A 23364-nucleotide genomic window follows, 5' to 3' on the forward strand; every position below is an offset into this window, starting at 1 on the left:
GACGGTCATTAAAGACCGAAACCGGTAATCTGTTAACAAAAAGTTTGTGACCATAGACGTAAATTAAAGGAAATATTTTACATCACTGTGTACTGCGTAAAGTAGAGGAACAGTTCGGAGACGATGATTTTATCAGCATGACAATGCACGCTGTAATAAAGCAGCGTATGTGAGGGAATGGTTTGCGGACAATAATACTTCTGAAATGGACTGGCCTGCTCAGAGTATCGATAAGAACCAAATGGAGCACTTTTCAGAAGAGTTAGAACGTCGACTTTGCTGAGAACCCACAGTCCAACATCATTATCTTTTATGACCTTGGCTCTTGAGGAAGAATGGGCTGCCACTCCTCCACAGACATTCAGACAACTCACTAAAGGTGCCTACATCATAGTTCAAGCCGTCATAAGGGCGAAGGGTGGACACACCTAATATTAATGTCCACTGATAATTGTTGTGATACTTTTCATCACATATTGTGTATGAGACAGCCATGTAGCCCCGTGAGGTGCAGCCGCGCGGTCTTAGGCGTTAGTTTAGGTTAGATTAAGGACAGATGACATCTGCAGTTTCGTCCCATAGTCCTTACCACAAATTTCCAGTTTCTGTCCTATCATGTACTTTGACCCATGTACCTGCAGACTGGCTCTTGCATATCACAACGATCTGAAATAAGGAACTGTGGTTTTCAGGGCGTCGTTTGGTTACGAAAAACTTGGTGACTCTATGTGTGTTCTGCGTATCATTAAATATCCTTACCTCACCCGCAACGCATTGATGATTCGTCGTCGCAGAAGGGAGATATGTTGAATTTGTCTTAGGGAGGCATGTTTACGGAAAGTGATAAGGAAGTTCTCGTTTAAATGCGGAAATACGCATTTCTAATTATTTCTTTCGTCCGTCCTAACAGATAACATGGAACCGCGGCTAAAATTCACGCCCTACTAGCTACGTGCAGCCCTCGAGACAAATTACACAGTTTCGTTCTCCAAATTTACTAGAAAACTTTTGTTGACCAACCAGGATTAATCAATCTGCACTGATGAGATATTAAAATCAGATTAAATATGGGTCGCCATCCACTCATAGACCTCTGAAACAGTGTCATAGCCGTTATTGCTTGTAAAAACCAGTCACATTAATGAGAGCATCCGTCAGAAGCCTGAGTAACCACCTTTTGTAGCGCGCATGTGCAGGAAAGGAGTCAGTGAGGTTCTGGAAAGTACCGATTACAGTATCCTGGTCAGCTGTGCTGAGTTTCTTGGTTGAAGATCCATGGCGCGAACAGTCCGGTAGAGGTGGTCCCACAGATTTTGAACTGTATTTAAATCTGGGGACTTTGGTGACCAGGGAAGTACGGTAAACTCATCTTGGTGCCCATCCAGCCACACGATTACGCTATGAGCTCTGTGACATGCCGCATTACCCTCCTGGTAGATGTCATTGCGCACGAAGGATGGACATGGTAAGTCAGGACTGATGTGTTGATTCATTTTGCCTTTCAGAATGACGAGATCACGCGGAGAATGCCTCCAAAACATTTCTGAGACTACAAACCTCTTGTCCCATGTAGCGTAATACGTGATCCATATGAAGAGGCCACCTGTCGCCTCTCAGTGCACGTCTAACTTCGGTACTGGCGTGCAAATTTCAGTCTCTGCCGCCAGCGAACAGCAGTCAGCCAGGGCAGGTGCCTGCTGCAGAGATCCACACACGCAGCAACGTTCGCTGAACGGTCGTTGAGAGTACAGTGTTGCTAGCCCCTAGGATCATCTGGGCGGTCAGTTGCTCAACATCTGCACGTCTATTGTTTGTACACATCCCCGGAGCTGTCGCTCACCCCTGTCACCTGTGGCCCGTGGTGCGCGAAAGTAGCCTCCGCGCCGGTTATGGATACCGCCATTTCGCCGAACACGATGTACTTTAGCCACGGCGGCATGAGAGCAGTTTACAAACTTAGCTGTGTCGGAAATGCTTCCACACTCAGCCCGAAAGCCATTAATCACTCTCCTTTGGAAATCACATATTCTGGTCCGTTTATTCATTAAGACGACTGCAGTGTTTCCCAAACACCCCCCCCCCCCCCCGGCCCCCTCCATCCGATCGACATGCTTCATTCACTCTGTGATCAAAAGTATCCGGACACCCACAAAAACATACGTTTTTCATATTAGGTGCATTGTGCTGCCACCTACTGCCAGGTACTCCACATCAGCGACCTCAGTAGTCACTGGACATCGTGAGAGAGCAAAATGGGGCGCTCTGTGGAACTCACGGGCTTCGAACGTAGTCGTCTGATTGTGTGTCACTTGTGTCATACTTCTGTAAGCGAGATTTCCACACTCCTAAAAATACCTAGGTCCCCTGTTCCCGATGTGACAGTGGAAATATGAAGGAACACGTACAGCACAAAATCGTAGAGGCCGACGTCGTCTGTTGACTGACAGACTGCCGACAGTTGAAGAGGGTCGTAATGTGTAATAGGCAGTTAAGGCATGTAGTTCGGCAACATACCCGATTCGTAGAATGCGCCCAGATTTTGACGTTTACCTTAATGTCACCGACACTTACAATGTGATGTACAGCCAGACATCTATCCAGACCATCACACAGGAATTCCAAACTGCATCATGATCCACTGCAAGTACTATGACAGTTAGGCAGCAGGTGAGAAAACTTGTATTTCGTGGTTGAGCGACTGCTCATAAGCCACACATTACGCCGGTAAATGCCAAACGACGCCTCGATTGGTATAAGGAGCGTAAACAGACGATTGAACGGTGGAAAACGTTGTGTGGAGTGACAAATCACGGTATACAATGTGGCGATCCGGTGGCAGGGTGTGCATCTTTCAACACGATGGAGCACCTGTTCATAATGCACGGCCTGTGGCCGAATGGTTACACGACAATAACATCCATGTAATGGACTCGTCTGCACAGAATCCTGACCTGAATCCTACAGAACACTTTTGGGATGTTTTGGAACGCCGACTTCACGCCAGTCCACACTGGCCGACATCGATACCTCTCCTCAGTGCAGCACTGCGTGAAGAATGGGCTGTCATTCCCAAAGAAACCTTCCAGCACCTGATCGAACGTATGCCTGGGACAGTGGAAGGTGCCATCAAGGCTAAGTGCGGCCAAACACCATATCGAATTCCAGCATTACCGATGGAAGGCGCCTCGAAAGTTATTTTCATCTAGGTGTCCGGATAATTTAGATCACATAGCGTATACTCTCCGCTACTACAGCTGCCACCTGCGATTTGCGAATGGTTGACGTCGAGGATAGCGGATGGTCACATTAATGCAACTGGACTATGTAGTTGCAGGGAACGGAGAAATGCGTATCATCTACGCGTATTATCATGAGGCATTGAGTAGGAGAAAAAATTTGTGGTTGTAAATGCTACGTCTCATAATTAAGTACCACTGGCAGGGAAGACAACTGCGAGTTCGTGGTCTGCGCTCACCTGTTGTCGGCGCACGCGTGCGTTTCGGCGCATCCGCCGAGCAGGCAGCAGCGGTTGCCCTTGGCTCGGTTGGAGGGGCAGGCCGCAGGCCGCCTCTGGCTCTCCACAGGCGACACCTGTTGCGCCAGCCGGCGGCGTTCGATCGCTCGCTGCAACAGCAGGCAGGCACAGTGCTCAGCACGAGAAGGCGGGCCCGCTACTCCAAGTTCTCTAATGTATTTTACCATGGCTTCTCACTGTCCATCTCTCTAGCCACCCCTGTAAATCACTTTTTCCTCTGTGTCAAAATCGCTAATCGTTACAGAAGTACAAGTTCGTAAGCTTACGGGAACTCGCTCACATTCCATAAAATTCTTCTGGTCTGTAGATACCAAAAATACACTCCTGGAAATTGAAATAAGAACACCGTGAATTCATTGTCCCAGGAAGGGGAAACTTTATTGACAGATTCCTGGGGTCAGATACATCACATGATCACACTGACAGAACCACAGGCACATAGACACAGGCAACAGAGCATGCACAATGTCGGCACTAGTACAGTGTATATCCACCTTTCGCAGCAATGCAGGCTGCTATTCTCCCATGGAAACGATCGTAGAGATGCTGGATGTAGTCCTGTGGAACGGCTTGCCATGCCATTTCCACCTGGCGCCTCAGTTGGACCAGCGTTCGTGCTGGACGTGCAGACCACGTGAGACGACGCTTCATCCAGTCCCAAACATGCTCAATGGGGGACAGATCCGGAGATCTTGCTGGCCAGGGTAGTTGACTTACACCTTCTAGAGCACGTTGGGTGGCACGGGATACATGCGGACGTGCATTGTCCTGTTGGAACAGCAAGTTCCCTTGCCGGTCTAGGAATGGTAGAACGATGGGTTCGATGACGGTTTGGATGTACCGTGCACTATACAGTGTCCCCTCGACGATCACCAGTGGTGTACGGCCAGTGTAGGAGATCGCTCCCCACACCATGATGCCGGGTGTTGGCCCAGTGTGCCTCGGTCGTATGCAGTCCTGATTGTGGCGCTCACCTGCACGGCGCCAAACACGCATACGACCATCATTGGCACCAAGGCAGAAGCGACTCTCATCGCTGAAGACGACACGTCTCCATTCGTCCCTCCATTCACGCCTGTCGCGACACCACTGGAGGCGGGCTGCACGATGTTGGGGCGTGAGCGGAAGACGGCCTAACGGTGTGCGGGACCGTAGCCCAGCTTCATGGAGACGGTTGCGAATGGTCCTCGCCGATACCCCAGGAGCAACAGTGTCCCTAATTTGCTGGGAAGTGGCGGTGCGGTCCCCTACGGCACTGCGTAGGATCCTACGGTCTTGGCGTGCATCCGTGCGTCGCTGCGGTCCGGTCCCAGGTCGACGGGCACGTGCACCTTCCGCCGACCACTGGCGACAACATCGATGTACTCTGGAGACCTCACGCCCCACGTGTTGAGCAATTCGGCGGTACGTCCACACGGCCTCCCGCATGCCCACTATACGCCCTCGCTCAAAGTCCGTCAACTGCACATACGGTTCACGTCCACGCTGTCGCGGCATGCTACCAGTGTTAAAGACTGCGATGGAGCTCCGTATGCCACGGCAAACTGGCTGACACTGACGGCGGCGGTGCACAAATGCTGCGCAGCTAGCGCCATTCGACGGCCAACACCGCGGTTCCTGGTGTGTCCGCTGTGCGGTGCGTGTGATCATTGCTTGTACAGCCCTCTCGCAGTGTCCGGAGCAAGTATGGTGGGTCTGACACACCGGTGTCAATGTGTTCTTTTTTCCATTTCCAGGAGTGTATGTAAAATGATATACCAACAACTGGGCGCTATGGCAAGTAACATTCATCAGAGTATATATTAATATTGCCTCCAAGTTACTGCCGCTCGCCATGAACCATGGACTTTGCCGAGATAGAGTAGTTTACATGCTTGTACGATATAGATGGCGATAACGTGGATGCAACAACGGCAGAGTGGTATCTGTGGTGTAGGATCCAAATAAACATTGTGTTCCTGAAGAGCAGCGGCAGTCTTTACAATAATTGAAGAGGCAAGTGTATGCATGACTGTACGATCTGGTACTGTAACACTAGACAACATGGCTTTGCTATGATCGTACTGTGAACAGCAGAAAGCGGGGGGAGTGCAGCCATAATATTTCCCGAGGACGTGCAGATTTCGGTATTAAAAAAGATTTGCAGTTTGTTTTCATTTGTATTTTATTACAGAAAGTCTGCACCCCTTAAGCCTCTTTCTGACACGTTCACCATCCAAGTTAAGGCATGTAGTTCGGCAACATACCCGATTCGTAGAATGCGCCCAGATTTTGACGTTTACCTTAATGTCACCGACACTTACAATGTGATGTACAGCCAGAAATTTCTTGAAATGACATAACAAATGGACCTTGGGCCGCTCTGCAAGGAGGGCGCCAGAATTGTTTCCAGCGAAATGAGTCCAGCAGCGTCATCGTTACGCGTGCGCTATGTCATGCGTTGTCACGCACGAACATAATACTAGAAGTCTGTAGTCAACGCCAAATAAGCAGCAATGAGTAACTGCTTGCAAGTGGGTTATTGCTCTGACGTTAACCTACTGGTATGCTCATAGCTTGAAATGAGTCAAACAATGGGGCTGTTGTTAAGTACTGCCGTTGACCGTAGAATTAATATGAAGGCAACTTGCGTGATTTTACGAAATTTTAGTACAGTGGATAATAATCAAATGCAGTTAAAAGAAAGTAGGTTTATAAAGACGATAAACGGGAATACTGGAAGTGATATCTAGCTTCTATCAACTGCCAACTAACCAACAAGTAGTATTGAAAAAAAAAAAAGAATGAACCATATACGCCATAAGTAAACTGGACAAACGTTACTTCTGGAAGCAAATCCGTTTTTAACACTGTCTGAATTAAAGATACAAAAAGAATTATGTGTGAAAACGATAACGGATCGCGATTGATAATGCTTTGTTAATAAAGCGAAACGCATCTTGTCTAAATATTTGCAGAAGGCTTAAGACAGGGAAAAATATTAACAGTTACTTACTATATGTTTCTGAGAACAGAGAGCAAAGGAAATATTGCGTCATTTATTAGGTACAGGCGTATTCAATGATTTCAGTCGGTATGTACTCTTTAGAGTTTATAAGTATTCGTTTTCACCCAGATCGTTATAAACTTTAGATACTTTGTGTATAGGATTTGGCCGTGAGCGCAAGCACACCTCTACTGAGAGACAGCTGGTGGTTAGGAACTTTCACAGGAGTTTCTGTTAGTGATCTAATTTTATTGTGAAAACAATTATTTAGGACGCCAACAGAGAGTAATGCCAACCCTGGGAGTTATTTTCTTCTCAGCCTCATCGATCTAACAGATCAGTCCCGATATATGTGCACGAGCATTGTCCTGAAAATTGATGGACAGATTCTGCAGTAAGCGCCGCCGCTTCTTTCTCTGATCTGATCGCAGGTTGTGTTTCAAAAAGAGAAATGAGAGGCCTATACTTTCAGCAGAACCAGCCCATTATTTTGCAGGACAATGTTCAGGCACATATGACGCGAGTTGGGACTTTCAGTCGATGGAGCTGGGAAGTGCCTTACCACACACCACACTCCCATGATTTAAGCTCTTGTGACTTCAACTTAATTCCTAACTTGAAGAGAGCGCTTCATAGCATTCGCTTCGGAACTGTTACAGAGATTCGTCGGGCGTTAGACCGCTCTTCTTGAACTGTCAACAGAATTGGCGCTGCTAAGAGTATCCTACGACTCCCACATCGCTAGTAACGTGTTATACACAATGGTGCTTATTACTCGGAAGCAGAGTAAAACTTTGGAACCTATATCCGTTTTGCACAGTTGTAAATGAATAGTTACCACTACTGAAGTTCCAACCCTCGTACTATACTCTTTCTTTCGTCGTTTACTTTCCATCAGTATTCTTGCTCTGGAAAATGTCCATCCCATTCAACGGGTTCTGTTACCCTCCGTCATTTTCACAGAGGGCGGAATACCAACAGCAAATCTTACGATTGTTATCCATTCATGGCGAATTTTAATTCGTTTCTTTAGTCCTTACGTTGCTGCCTTGATTTACTGGTTGAGCAGTAACTCGGAAACATTGCATCCCTGTCCTACACCTTTCTTAATCGGTGCAATTTTCCACCGGTCTTCAATTATTTTTGCTTCCAGTAGATTGTTATATATATACTGTGTAATACACGTTTCCAGCTGTGGTACACACAACTTTCTTCTGAGGATTTCAAACATCATGCAAAACTTTACATTGTCAAATGCGTTTCCTACGTCGAGGAATAGTCTTTATTTTTCTTAAGTCTTTATTCCATTGTGAAGCACAACGTCAGAACTGCCTTTCTGGTACCTTTACCGTTCCTAAAGGAAAACGCCGCGTCTTCTATCAAATTCATATTTTTCCCAGTTCTCTGTACATTATTCTTGTCAGTGACTTCGACACTTGATCTGTTAAGCCACTCATGCGATAGATCTTTCTATCTTCGGGACCGCATTTATGGCAGATACGTCTCCAGTCTCATTGATCCCGAATAACTTGAATAGTCGTTTGGTTGTCCAATGACTTTAGAAATTTTTCAAGTATTTTGTCGATCGTTTTTGAGTTGTTTGATAATATAGGGTTATCCAGAAAATAAGATCCGATCGGTCGCGAAATGGGCAACACAGTGAAAACACGATGAAGCTTTGCACAGATGTGCTGCGTAGTGTCTCTAGTATGACTGTCGATCGCATCAAGACGCTCTTTTCAGTTGTGAGCGCACTGAGAGTGAGTAGAGGTGCCTAGAACAACGATGTCTCCCGCCAAGTAGGAGGCCCGCTGAGAGGCTTCGCCTTAATGAATGCAGCCCACCTAACACAACTGCCACGCACTTCCTTCTTCACGTCAATTCTCAGCCGCACTCCACAGGGGCAGTGAAGACGCCCCTGCAGCCTTTTCTATGAGAAGTGTTCGATCACCCACAACACAGTCCTAATTGGCTCGTCCTGAGCATCATCACATGAAACGCTGGATACGAAGACAACACTTGGGCGCATGCACGCGCTATAGACCAGCGTAGAGAATTATCGGATAGCACTGATGGCTGCCTTCTATGACGATGGTGTTGGAAATTTGGTATAATGCTCCGATAAATGTCCAAGTCGGAGCGGCGACTATGTAGAGAAGTACCTGGAAGGTGTAGCTAACTCTTGCAAATAAAATGTTTCTCATTTCCACTGTGGTTTCCATTTAGCGACCGATGGGAACTTACTTTCTAGGCAACCTTCGTATATCTTCCCAACGTCTGACAAAGTTTGACTGCGGATGCATTATGTCCTCCAAATCGACGTCCATTGTACCTTCTACTACTTCACGAGTAGTGGCTCTCAATGTACTCTTTTTCACATTTTCCCTCTCTCGTCTACGCTAACTTTAATAGAAGCACACATTCTTTTAAATTGTCTTAAACATATTTTGACTTTTCTGCATGCCACTTCTACTTTCCTGGTGACAGTATCCTTTTCGACACGTCTCATTTTTCCTGCAAATATTTTCCTTTAGCTTCGTTACACTTCCAACTGATTTCATTTGTAAATAGTATGTTTACTTTCGTGAGTATTTTTTATTTGTTTCTTTTCTTAATTTCTTGAATAATTTTGTTCCTCACGTGGCTGAAACTTGCTTAACTTAGTACAGAAGGATGCTGTTCCAGAAACGTGTTATTGTGAGCTTATAGGAAAAAAAAATGAGAAAGGTTACTTGTTTACTTTTTTGGCATCTTGTTATATCTCCGTGGAAAACTGAATATTGTAAAGAGGACTTATTAATAAAAAATGGATTCTTTAAATGAATCTATGATCATTACGAATTTTTTGCGAATAAAACCGTGTATATCGTTTAGTATGTTTTCATTTATCACAACGTTTCTAATTCAGTCATATTCAAATGTAAATTTAGAAGTGCTAAAACAAAGTTCAGTGTTAAGAGACAGAATGCCGATAACCTTGATGGTCGTGAAGTGTTGACACCTTTGTAATATTTATTTTTTATTGCAACTGACACTGAACTTTGTTTCGCGAGCAGAAGCCGAAACGTCGTAATAAATCAAAATATACTAAATGATGTCTACGGCTTCATTCGAAAAAGAAAGCAAAGTTATTGTGTGTAATCAGTGTCCTCTAAAATCACTGTTCATGACATTTTCTGTTCTCCATCGAAACCTTCTCTCCCACCGCGCGACTGGTCTGTGTGGTTAGACGTCTGCGTACTCTGTGTGGGATAATCGAAAATGGACCGTGAGTCCTCATGGAATATGCCATCGCCGTCGACACAGACATAAATGTAGCCGTGAAGGTCACTTAATATGTCCTCATTTATTAAACTGTTTAAATTTCTTCCATTATAGCATATCACATTCTTGATGCATTAAGTAAGATATAAATTTCTATGGTAATCAATCAAATGACTTTTATGAAGATCTGTGTGGAACATTTTTGCAACAATGGAAAATCAAATGATGTCGTCTTACGAGTTATCAACATTCTATCTAAAGTTAGCCATATAATTCATTTATCAAGTGTTTGCTAATTTGGCATTATTTTTAATCACCTAAACTTTTTACATTTATCGGTGGAACAAGTATATATTTATGAGTAACGTTCCTAGTTTCAGTGAATTTATACCGAACATTATAGCTCCACGTTGCTAATGGATAATAACTGTAACTGGGAACAAAAGTTTTGGAAGACGTTGTTGCTCATTTCTGACGGGACAGACACTGATCTCGTAACATTTTTGTTCTGTGCGCTGCATTGTCCATCAGGTACGTAGACCAATAATGTTCGGTGTAAAATCATTGAATCTAGAAAACTTCCTTATAAATACAGGGTGGTCCATTGATCGGGCCAAATGTCTCAAGAAATAAGCATCAAACGAAAAAACTGCAAAGAACGAAACTTGTCTAGCTTGAAGGGGGAAACCAGATGGCGCTATGGTTGGCCCGCTACATGGCACTGCCATAGGTCAAACGGATATCAACTGTTTTTTTTCTTTTAATAGGAACCCCCATTTTGTACTACATATTCGTGTAGTACGTAAAGAAATATGAATGTTTTAGTTGGACCACTTCTTTCGCTTTTTGATAGATGGCGCTGTAATAGTCACAAACATATGGCTCACAATTTTAGACGAACAGTTGGTAACTGGAAGGTTTTCTAAATTAAAATACAGAACGTAGGTAGTTTGAACGTTTTATTTCGGATGTAACAATGTGATACATTTACCTTTGTGAACTTATCATTTCTGAGAACGCATGCAGCGTGATTACCTGTAAATACCACATTAATGCAATAAATGCTCAGAATGATGTCCGTCAACCTCAATGCATTTGGCAATACGTGTAACGACATTCCTCTCAACAGCGAGTAGTTCGCCTTGCCTTCCGTAATGTTCAATGTTCGCACATGCACTGACAATACGGTGACGCATGTTGTCAGGGGTTGTCGGTGGATCACGATAAGAAATATCCTTCAACTTTCCCCACAAAAAGAAATCCGGGGGGGGGGGGGGGGGGGGGGGCGGGGCGGCCGGTGTGGCCGAGCGGTTCTAGGCGCTTCAGTCTGGAACCGCGCGACCGCTACGGTCGTAAGTTCGTATCCTGCTTCGGGCATGGATGTGTGTGATATCCATAGGTTAGTTAGGTTTAAGTAGTTCTATATAGTTCAGATCCAGTGAACGTGCGGGCCATGGCATGGTGCTTCGACGACCAATTCACCTATCATGAAATATGCTGTTCAATACCGCTTCAACCGCACGCGAGCTATGTGCCGGACATTCATCATGTTGGAAGTACATCGCCATTCTGTCATTCGGTGTAACATCTTGTACTAACATCGGTAGAACATTACGTAGGAAATTAGCATACGTTGCACCATTTAGATTGCCATCGATAAAATGGAAGCCAATTATCCTTCCTCCCATAATGCCGCACCATACATTAACCCGCGAAGGTCGCTGATGTTCCACTTGTCGCAGCCATCGTGGATTTTCCGTTGCCTAATAGTGCATATTATGCCGGTTTACGTTACTTCTGTTGGTGAATGACGCTTCGTCACTAAATAGAACCCGTGCAAAAAATCTGTCATCGTCCCGTAATTTCTCTTGTGCCCAGTGGCAGAACTGTACACGACGTTCAAAGTCGTCACCATGCAATTCCTGGTGCATCGAAATATGGTACGGGTGCAATCGATGTTGATGTAGCATTCTCAACACCGACGTTTTTGAGATTTAAGATTCTCGCTCAATTCGTCGGGTACTGATGTGCGGATTGGCCGCGGCAGCAGCTAAAACACCTACTTGGGCATCATCATTTGTTGCAGGTCGTGGTTGACGTTTTTCATGTGGGTGAACACTTCCTGTTTTTTTAAATAACGTAACTATCCGGTGAACGGCCCGGACACTTGGATGTTGTCGTCCAGGATACCGAGCAGCGTACATAGCACACGCCCGTTGCGCATTTTGATCACAATAGGCTTACATTAACACGACATCGACCTTTTTCACAATTGGTAAACGGTCCATTTCAACACAGGTAATGTATCACGAAACAAATACCGTCCGCACTGGCGGACTGTTACGTGATACCACGTACTCATACGTTTGCGACTATTACTGCGCCATCTATCACAAAGCGAAAAAAGTGGTCCAACTAAAACATTCATATTTCTTTACGTACTACACGAATATGTAATAAAAATGGAGGTTCCTATTTAAAAAAACGCAGTTGATATCCGTTTGACCTATGGCATCGCCATCTAGAGGGCCAACCATAGCGCCATCTGGTTTCCCCCTTCAAGCTAGACGAGTTTCGTTCTTTGTAGTTTTTTCGTTTGATGCTTATTTCGTGAGACATTTGGCCCGGTCACTATCAATGGACCACCCTGTATATGGTTATTACATCGAGAAGTGCGGCGCGTTTAGATCACTAAAATAATGTTGAATAACGAAAGCTTGATAAATGAACTATACGACTGATAATGTAGAATTTGCTGATAACTTGTAACACGACTTCATTTGATTTTCTGTTGTTGCAGAAATGTTCCACAGAAAATTTCACAAAATGGGTTTCATTAATTACCAAAGATATTTACAACTTAATGTATCAAGAATATGCCATGCTATGTTGATTAATATATGGTTATTAATATCGAGTCATGGGTGACGTCTACGTTCTTAATCTATGAAATATGAATTACGAGGAGCGACCTCAGTAGACGAAAATTTCAGGCCAGGAGCTGTTCTACTGTCAGAGCTCGAGCGAACCAAACTGGTGGAAACGGGTTACAAAATTTTAATACCCGTGAATACAGATAAAAGGTTTGCATTTACGGATGAATATCTCGTTGCTGCTGCCTACGTAATCGATGATGCCGTTGGGAATACGTGGAGGTCGTCTGCTGCAGACCGTCGTGTTTCACAATGTGCTCTGAACAGTGTGGTACGAAGCACTTGGGCCGGCACCAGCATTGTATTCCGTCCGCAGACACGCTACAGAAAGCTGCCCATCCTGCCCCACGGAGCGGGTTCACACGAAGTGCTGATGCGTGGACGTCCAACATACACCTGTTCGTCTTTCAGCACCTTGATATGTTTACAGCTGTGCGACTTTCCGTGAGCACTAGGCGAATACGGCCGTTGCACGAAGAAACAAGGAGGCGCATGCATCGATGCAAAGTTGGGCTCAACGTTCGCAGACGCAAGAATCTCCCCATACCAGACGGGGAGATGGTGGTTTTACTTGTGTGTGGGACAAACACAGCCACACGGCGACCAGCCGCGAGGCGCATAGATGTAAACGCACCTTTAGACTTCCCACACTACCCGACCTGCTAGCACGCGAACAGCCCGCAAGCTTCGCCATTTGCAAGACGCCAGACTATAAATATCTGTTCTTTTTCAAAGTAGCTTATGCCAGAACACATCCTCATTTGTGGGCCGAATAGTCGATGGAAGAATTCCTCGGTTCTCTATGCAGTTCTCTTATTCTGTGCAAGCCCCTTCATCTCCGAGTAACTACTGCAGGCTACATCCTTCTGAATGTGTTTAGTGTATTCGTCTATTGGTCTCCTTTTACGTTTTGATCCTCCACGATCACCTCCAATACTGAATTGGTGACCCCTTAATGCGTCAGGACGTACGCTATCAACCGATACCTTCTTCAAGTTGTGCCACGAATTCCATTTCTCCGCAGTTCTATTCTGAACCTTCTCATTAGATACGTGATATACCCATCTAATGTGATATATGCCTCTAAATCCTTCCATTTGCTCTCTAGCCGTTCCTGCTTAACCATTTTGCACCTCCTGTAAATCTCATTTTCAAGGCTTTTGTATTCCTTTTCGGCTGTTTTATGTACTGCATTTTTATATTTTCTTCTATCGTCACTTACATTAAATATCTCTTGTATTACCCAATGATTTCTACTAGTCCTCGTATTTTTAGCTACTTGATCCTCTGCTACGTTCATTATTTCATCTCTCATAGCTACCCATTCTTCTTCTATTCTATTCCTTTGCTCTGTTCTTCTCACTCGTTCCGTAACCGTGCCTATGAAACTCTCTACAACCTCTCGCTCTTTCAGTTTCTCCAGGTCACATCTCCTTGAATTCCTACCGTTTCGCAATTTCTTCAGTTTTAATCTACATTTCATAACCAATAAATTAGAGTCCACAACGCTCGTGGAAATGTCTTACAGTTTAAAACCTGGTTCCTTACCATTATTAATCTAAAGCCTTCCGGTGTCTCCAGATCCCTTCCACATATAAAGCATTCTTGATGATTCTTAAACCAAGTGTAGGCTGCGATTAAGTTACGCTCCGTGCAAAATTCTACCAGACAGTTTCATCTTTCATTCCTTACCCCTTCCCCCCTCTTCCGTATTCACCTATTACTTTTCCTTCTCTTCCTTTTCCAACTGTCGAATTCCTGTAACCCATGACTGTTAAATGATCATCTCTCTTAACTATCTGAATAATTTCTTTTATCTGAGTAATTTCTTTTACCTCATGATACATTTCTTCAATCTCTTCATCATCTGCGAAGCTAGCTGACACATAAACTTGTAATACTGTGGTAGGCACGGGCTTCGTGTTTATCTTGGCTACAATAATGCGTTCACTATGCTGTTCGTAGTAACTTACCCAAGAGAACGCCATCATCATTTAACCATGCAGTAAACTTGCACGTCCTCAGGAAGAACTACGGCTGTAGCTTCCCCTTGCTTTCAGCCGCAAAACCAGCAGAGCGAGGCAGTTTTGGTTAATATTACAAGGGCAGAACAGTCATCCAGACTGTTGCCCCTGAAACTACTGAAAAGTCTACTACCCGTCTTCAGGAACCACACGTTGTGCTTGCCCCTACAGCACGGCTATCTGTACCGCTGAGGCACGCAAGCCTCCCCTCCAACCAAGGTCCATGGTTCATGGGGGTACTGGATATGCATAGTTCCCTATACTCCGCCTATATAATTTCCTTACCGAGTCCTTTGTCCACAATGACAACAGGCGTTATTCAGTACCGTGGCAAGTGCTGATATGGTTTGGTTCATCAGTGTATAAGTCTTCACACTGGCGTCGGATTTTACCCGAAAAGTAGCTATTACTGCTGATATATCCACGAATCCGCACCCGCGCGCATCTCTACGTCTAGATAAGAGGCCCACGGGCTGGCAGGACGGGTGTGCTGCCACAGACGAGGTTACCTGAGCGATCCGATGCGGCAGACAGGCCCGGAAGGCGAGGACGAGGCCGACGTAGAAGGCGGCGGCGACGGCGGCGCGCGGCTCCAGCGGCGAGTGCAGCAGCGGCACGGCCGCCATGCCCCAGTCGAAGCAGAGCGCCGTGGGGCAGAGCAGCAGGTGCAGCCAGCTGAAGGCGGGCAGGTAGGACAGCGAGAGCGCGCGCGTCAGCAGCCGCGGCGCGCGCGACGCCGGGTTGTCCGCCGCCGACCACGGCACGCCGCCCCCGCCGCCCCCGCAGGCCGCCGCCAGCGCCAGCCGCGCCGCCGCCAGCGCCGCCAGCGACGCCGACGCCACGCACAGAGACCGCAGCGCCCGACGCCCGCGGCGCTGTGGGCCGCGTCACGAGGATCGTCACACCAGCCACTCCCATCTACGTCTACATCCACAGGGGTCGGACGGAAATACGGAAACACCGCGAGAAATACATGCTTGAACATAAATGCAGCTGCTAGCGAAATTAACAAGTTGCGCTGTTGAACTCGACCACTAACGGCACCTGAGCGATGTCCTCCATACGCTTCAAGTGCCACTCGTGGTGAGAATGATGAGATACTGTGTGGTAGTCAGTGAATTATGTTAGAGGTAAGTGAATTCTGGGCAAATAATTGCTGGTGATTCGGCGGATGCTTCCATAACCAAGGAAGCCCCAAAGTATTTGGTGTTTCAAGAGGAATTGTACCGATGATTTATACTGCCTACAGGGAAAGTGAACCAACATCATCCGCAAATTCACAACTCGGACGAAAGTGTGTGTAGAGTAACCGTGATAGACGGTCATTGAACAGAAAAAATGGTTCAAATTGCTCTGACCACTATGGTACTTAACATCTCAGGTCATCAGTCCCCTAGAACTTAGAACTACTGAAACCTAACTAACCTAAGGACATCACACATATCCATGCCCGAGGCAGGATTCGAACCTGCGATCGTAGCAGCAGCGCGGTTCCGGACTGAAGCGCCTAGAACCGCTCGCCCACAGCGGTCGGCCATTAAACAGAACTGGGACGAAAAGGTAAGAGGACAATAGCTGCAAAAGTCACTGCAGAGTTGAATTCGCACTCTAGAACCCTGTCAGAACACTGAAAGGAGCTCCATAAGAAGGAATTGCAATTCCCAGACCACTCATCAGTGCTACAAATGACCGCAACCGGAAAACGTAGTGCCGCACCCAAACCTGGACTATGGCGCAGTGGAAGAAAGATATTTCGTCCGATGAGTCTTCATCCACGCCGTTGCCAACTCGAGAGGGAACCACGCCATAATGCGGTATTCCATGGGCCCACGTGGTATGCTAGGTCCTATTTCTGCCAAGTATTATGCTGAGAACATTTTGGCAGATGAGGTGCTGCCCTTGGTAGGCTACAATGTTTCTTCCCCAATAATGATGCTGTGCTCCAAGATAACAAGCCTTCTGGTCACGCAACTCGCATCGTCCAGAACTGGTTTGCTGAACACGAGGATGAACTGTCGCACCACCCCTGGACACCAGCGTAACCAGATCCCACAATTATTGAACCTTTGGTGTCCAGTTTGGTGAGAAGGCTACGTCGTCGTTCTCCACCGCCATCCTGGTTATCTGAACGTGACGATACTTTGCAGGAAAAACGGTATAAAACTACCTTGAGAACCACGTCGGGCCTGTATTTAGCCATTCCGAGACCAATGGAAGATCACTCGAATGCTAACAAGTTGGCTAGACTGCGTTACGCGTGGTAATGTGTTGAGTTTTTGGTGTTTCCATATTTTTTCCCTTCCCCTGTACATCTGTAATTTGTGAACCACTGTAACGTGCATGGCAGGGGGTACTCCCAATGTGCCATTTATTAGAAACTCTTTACGATTCAGCCACGTATGGAGCGTGTGAAGAATGAATGATTAAACGACTCTGTACGTTCTCTACGTTGGACGTTGTAATAAATTCCTGTAGAGATCACTTAAAGCCTGTTTTTGTAACTTTGTAAGTAGGCTTTCACGGGATACTTTGCGTCTATCTTCAAGCTGATCAAAACTGGATACAGTGGTCGGCAGAATGCTGTCGGAACTTTATAGAATATTTTCCATCTCTTTATCGTTCTTTTTGTTGTTTCAGTCTGACTCGTTTCGGGCAGCTTTATCTGTCTTCAGATTGTTCCCCATGGTTACAGAGAAGTCAGTCCACTCTCACATACTGATAATGTTCCGTATACACTGATTACTCCATAACTGCGGTAAATGGTATGAAGGTTGACTATGCTGGTTGAAACTGGCCAATATGAAATAATAAAAACAATGACCAACGGAAAATAATAGTATTTTCTCTCTTCAACCGTTTGGCGGTCCAGTTTTTTAAGCTTTTCCCTTGCGCTCTCTTACAGTTCAGTCAAGCCTGTGATCATTCACGTCTTTTGTTTTTCTTAAATATACGTTAATTTCTGTCCACTAGTCTAATTTGCTGTAGGTCCCACAGACTTGAGCAGTATTGCACGACGAGCATTTTGTAAACAGTCTCCTTTAGACACATAACTTCCGTAGTATTCTCCCGACGAACCAACCTGCCATCCGCTTTACCTACTATTGAGCCCATAGATCTTTCCATTTCATATTCGTACAAATTTGTTACACCCTGGTATTCGTACGACTCCACCGATTCCGATGTTGTAGTCGCATGATACTACGTTATTTTTTGGTTCCCTGAATTGAAAAATTTGACGCTTCTGAACATTTACAGTAAGTTTTCAGTCTTTGCACCACTCTGCAAACTTATCCAGATCTGAATGAATATCCATGGGGTTCACCATTGCAGATAACTTGACCATCTGCGATGAGTCTGACTTCACTCCTGGTATTGTGTACAAAGTCACTATTAAACTGAACACCACCACCTCACCACACTTTCCTGACGTCAGGGAAGGATTTGAAGCCGGCCGGAGTGGCCGTGCGGTTCTAGGCGCTACAGTCTGGAGCCAAGCGACCGCTACGGTCGCAGGTTCAAATCCCGCCTCGGGCATGGATGTGTGTGATGTCCTTAGGTTAGTCAGGTTTAACTAGTTCTAAGTTCTAGGGGACTAATGACCTCAGCAGTTGAGTCCCATAGTGCTCAGAGCCATTTGAACCATTTTTTTGCTCAGAGCCACTTGAACCATTTTTTTTGAAGGATTTGAAGGTAGAGCACAGAACATAGAGGACTCATATCTTTCAAATGGACAGAGGCATGAGCCCAAATAATATGACACACTGTGGCGTCGGCCTCTTGACATCGATGAAATGGTTACACACGGAGTTTACCTTACTAGAGAAACTTCCTTCGTCGCTCCAGAATCTACTGGTCAGAGTCGATATTTAGATGAACAGCGGACTTATAAATAAATGCTATAGTTAGAGAGAGAGAGAGAGGAAAGAGAATGAGAGCATGAGAGAGACCTCCCGTGTCCGCTGTGCGCAGGACGTGCCAGATGGGCGATATCAAGACACTGGGAAACGTTGGTGATATCAGGTGCAAGGATACTGTCATTTGTGTTGTTATGCATATATTGGTATTTTCATATGGCACATTACCAGTAGTGTAGCGTGGGTATTTCGATTCGAGGAAAACAACATCACGGGCAGCAACGTTTTAACGTCAGGGGTAGTTGTTAGCTACTGCGAATTATAACACCACATACACTGATGAGCCAAAACATTATGATTACCCGTTTAATAGCTTGTTTGTCCGTCTTTGAAACGAAATACATCACTGATTCTACGTATCAGGGTTCCGACTGTTGGTAGGTTTGAGGAGGTGTTGCATTAGATGACTACGCACAGGTCATGTAATTCGCGTAAATAACGGGCCGCTGATTTGCGTACGCTCTAATGGCGCCCGAAAGCGTCTCAGATGGGTTCCATAGGGATTTACATCAGGCTAATTTGTTCGTTGAAACATCAACGTGAGTTCACTTTAATGCTCCTCAATCCACTATAGCACGGTTCTGGCTTCGAGACACGGATGATTATCCGGCTGAAAAGTTATATCGCCGTCGGGGAAGACATCAAGTATGAAGGGATGCAGGTGGCTCGCAGCTGATATTTGATTACAACCACAGGAGCCATGCAAGTGCAGGAGAATGTGACCTATAGCATTTTGTGATACTGCTCCCACAACCCCGCGTTCTTGGGGCGCTGCAAGTTTAGAGTCGCCGTTCAACTCGAGGGGGGCGTTTGTGGAGGCGATTATCGAACTAACGTAGCAAAAATGTGCTTCACCCGAAGAGCTCAACCGTTTCTGTTGATCGACGGTCGAATCCTGATAGTCCCGCGCCTATTGTAATCATAATTGACGATGTTGTTGGGTCAACATGAGGGTGGTCTGCTGGAAAGGTCCAACAATGTACGATGAACGGTGTGCTCTGTAAGACTTGTGGGTGTACTAGCATTGTGCTCGTTCGGTAGAGGTGCCATAGATCACAATCCTACTTTACCGAGCAGACAGGCCTCCAAATCCGACGTTCTGTGAAGAGTCGTGGATGTCTAACCATTTAGCGCACAGTGTTAGTTTCACTGTCCTACCTCTTTCCACAGATGTCTTTTTCGAGATACTCGCTCACTGGCTCTGCGTTAATAATAATCTGCCCTCTGCCAAATACATTTGTTACCATGTCAAGTACTCGCAACGCCACCAGACGGCTTCCAACGTCCTGGTGCGCTGTGGTCGTTATGTTTTGGCACCTCGCTTTCTGTTGCTCTAACTACTACCCCATGTGCTTCAGCTCTCTGCACGTCAGAGTACATAGAGATTAGGGTGAATACAAGAATATCGTCAGTGGTTGTTCTAAGCTTGGAACAAAGCCGCCTGGACTGATTCTGGAGTACCTCGCAAAAATAACTCATTATATTTAGATAGTACTGACGAACACTTTGTTAGGTCACTCACACATAATTCACACACGTTCCTAGTAGTAAGCATCGTTCTCTGTTACACTACGTTCCTTAGCAGTGTTTTGTTGTATGAGATTTTCTTGGAAGCACGTGGTCGGACTTATTTTGCATGACTGATTATTTTTTTGTGCTATTTACTTTCCGTTCTTTAGACTGAAACAATTGACTTTAAACGTCTATATATGTCGAATTACTGGTCATACTGACATACGAGTTGTGATTATTAAATAACGCGACCGATGCTTTGACAGAGTAGTACGCATGCGCCAAAGACGAACGAACCCCGGGTTCGATTCCCAGCGGGGTCAGGGATTTTCTCTGCCTCGTGATGACTGGGTGTTGTGTGCTGTCCTTAGGTTAGTTAGGTTTAAGTAGTTCTAAGTTCTAGGGGACTGATGATCATAGCTGTTAAGTTCCATAGTGCTCAGAGCCATTTGAACCATTTGAACGAACGAACAGCCAATTGCCTTGAGGCTAAAGCCTTCTCAGTTGAAGGTAGTAGCATATCTGGTGTCCGTAGACGAATCAGTGTGGAGGTGGCCTTCGTTTGTGTAAGGGCTGTTATTTTGTTTTGCCGGAAACATTTTAACGTCGCGGGTCAATCCGCAATAGTGTTTTAATGCAGTACGGGGTCGTAGCTTTGAAGCCGGTGGCGGTGACAGCCGATTGTATCTGGCGTGATTCACTCGCATCTGCCGCTAGCAGTGCCGTGGGAACGACTTCCGTGCCACTTACTAGAACACAATATTTAAGCCTCTAAGAATCTAAATAAACCACACTAAATATAGTTCAATTTTGATAAAACTTAGTATGTAGCTTTTTGTTATTAGAAAGATACTGGTTGCAAAATCTCAGCTTTCTGGGATATTTTCAAATTACCAAAAAATACCGAAAACCGACACTAGTAAGAATAAAGTCAGTGCGCATGCATAGCAGTTTGTCTTCTACTATCATTTGGAAATAATAAAGAAGCTTACAAAATGTTAGGTCAATGCGTTAGGTTTTTTATACTTAAATAACGTTCATCATTTTTCGTTTTCATAATACAAACTTCAGTAAGCGTCAATATTTATTTGAGAAGTATTTGTTTTATTGTGTGAGTAAATGAGAGTAAACGAGAGTGTGTATGAGGGACATACGTAAAAATTGAATATTATACCCTGTTAAACATCATGTAACTTGCTCATGGGAAAGTGTGCAACAAGCTGTTGCAAGTTTGCAACGAAAGCTGTAATTCTCCTTACTTGCTGATGACGTATGTCCAAGTGTGCTTTTTTTTCTAAGAAGGCAGACAGAATAGTTATTTGTAGAGTAATATTCTTCTTAAGTTATGTCAAAATTAGTTTTTGTGTCGTTTGGTTTGGTTGAACATTTCATTAATATTTGCAGTATGAAATGACGTACATGCATCTGAGAATGTTTACTGCAGTAAAACAGTTTAGGTGGGAATATGATCTTTAAAAATTGATTTGACTGGCTGTTCACTTGATCAGCAAATCTTTCCCGTGCTCTATCAAGTAGTATATGCACTGTGAGCAACGGCATTGAGACAGTCGTAGTCTCTGTGTCGGACGCGCAGGTCATGTTGAATGTGTCCGAAAAAGTTATATGTAAAATGAAGAAGGTACTGTTATTTCGCGTTCGGTTTACATCGCCGTGAAAGCAGATGCATTTACGGACAGATCGTGTAAATTCAAGCGTTGTGAAGTAATTTGTTGGAGAGATAAACGCCTGTGAACTCAAACTGTGAAATCGAGTAAGAATTCGGGTAGAACTGGAGTACATTTCTAACTGTCTTGCCTGTGTACGAAACTGTATGAACTGTCAGTTGAGGATCAGTGATATTAGCCAGTAGTGCAAATGTAGGCAGATGGTACCTGTTTAGTTTTGCTTCTCAAGGCGACAAAGAAATTTTGCCGCATTTTGACATTTTTATAAAAAGATGAAGCAGTTGCCCTCCACCCGAAATTTTGTTATATTATCCGAGTTTTGCGGACTCTACAAACGTAAGTACGGACGATGGTTTTCTTCAACGCTGCTTTTAACATCGTCTGGACAGTACCTACGTTGCAGAGACGCGGGTTGGTGACTAGACGCTGTGTAGAGGTAGGTGGGACAATTGTCATGGACAGTACGCCGGATGACAGTACGCAGTAAGCAGTTACGCACAGTTACGCAACACATAAACCCTCTCCGCCGCAACATGGTAAGTACAGAGAAACGAATTCCCATAAAGTTCCACGTGAAACTGTTCCTGGAATTTTTTATCACGTACGTGTGTTTTTGGGTGGTTCAAGGTTTCCATAATGGCGTAGAAGTCGTTGAAGATGACTTACCCCCGTGGGGCCCCTCTGCATCAAGCACAGATGAAAAAGTAGGTAATCTGATTACGTCTGGCCGTCGGTTGAGTATTCGGTCATTTGCTGAAACTGTAGGAATTGAAAAATAGTGCATAAGGCAAATTTGACATAACCAATTTAACATGACTAAAGTGTAGTCTGCCGAAAATTATCAGGGTCGAAAAAAAAGAAGCTCGTGAAGATTTTTGTACTGTCACTTTCAATACAAGTGAAATGGTCCTAATTTTCTGGAAAGAGTGGTAACATGTGACGATTCTTGGTTTTTCACTTTTGATCCAGAAACTAAGCTATAGTCCACGAAGGAAGGCACAGTTTCACCGAGAACGAAAAAAGCTGGAATGTGCGAACTGAGATTCAAAGCGATGATGATTCTTTTTTCAAATTCATAGAATTGCATATCTTCACTTTGTTCCTGAAGATCAAAGTGCTGACATTACTACCTTAAGGTTCTTGCTCAAGTCCGGTAGAAAATGGGAAAAGAACGACCCGAATTGTAGAAGAACTAGTCATGGGCGCTGCATCAAGACAACAGGCTCATACCGCATTCTCTGTTAAGGGGCTTCTAGCGAAGTACGGTATCCAGTTGTTAGACAATCTTCATTCGCCTGACCTACTCCACATGGTCAAATCTACTTTAAAAGGAACTTGATTTCTGTCTGTTGAAGCAGTGAAAGAAAAAGCGGCATGGGACATCAAGCACCTCGCAGTGGAAGACTTCCAGCACTGTACCATCAGTGGAAAATTCGCATGGAGTGTTGCAGAGGTAGAGGAGGGGAGTATATTGAGGGCGACAATAACTAAATACATATGTTTTTGAAATA

At 45.0% G+C, this 23364-nt stretch overlaps 1 protein-coding gene across 1 annotated transcript in view; it reads right to left on the minus strand.

Annotated features, from left to right (window-relative positions):
• The window catches only part of LOC124712366 (protein O-mannosyl-transferase TMTC2-like), a 124185-nt gene that overhangs the window by 33697 nt on the left and 67124 nt on the right, over positions 1-23364 (minus strand). The window contains exon 5 of the mRNA XM_047242661.1: positions 3476-3624. Coding sequence (XP_047098617.1) covers positions 3476-3624 — 149 coding nt within the window. The remainder of the gene's footprint in view (positions 1-3475; positions 3625-23364) is intronic.

The sequence above is a fragment of the Schistocerca piceifrons genome, chromosome 8 (genome assembly GCF_021461385.2).
Source record: "Schistocerca piceifrons isolate TAMUIC-IGC-003096 chromosome 8, iqSchPice1.1, whole genome shotgun sequence".
In the NCBI taxonomy this organism is placed as follows: domain Eukaryota; kingdom Metazoa; phylum Arthropoda; class Insecta; order Orthoptera; family Acrididae; genus Schistocerca; species Schistocerca piceifrons.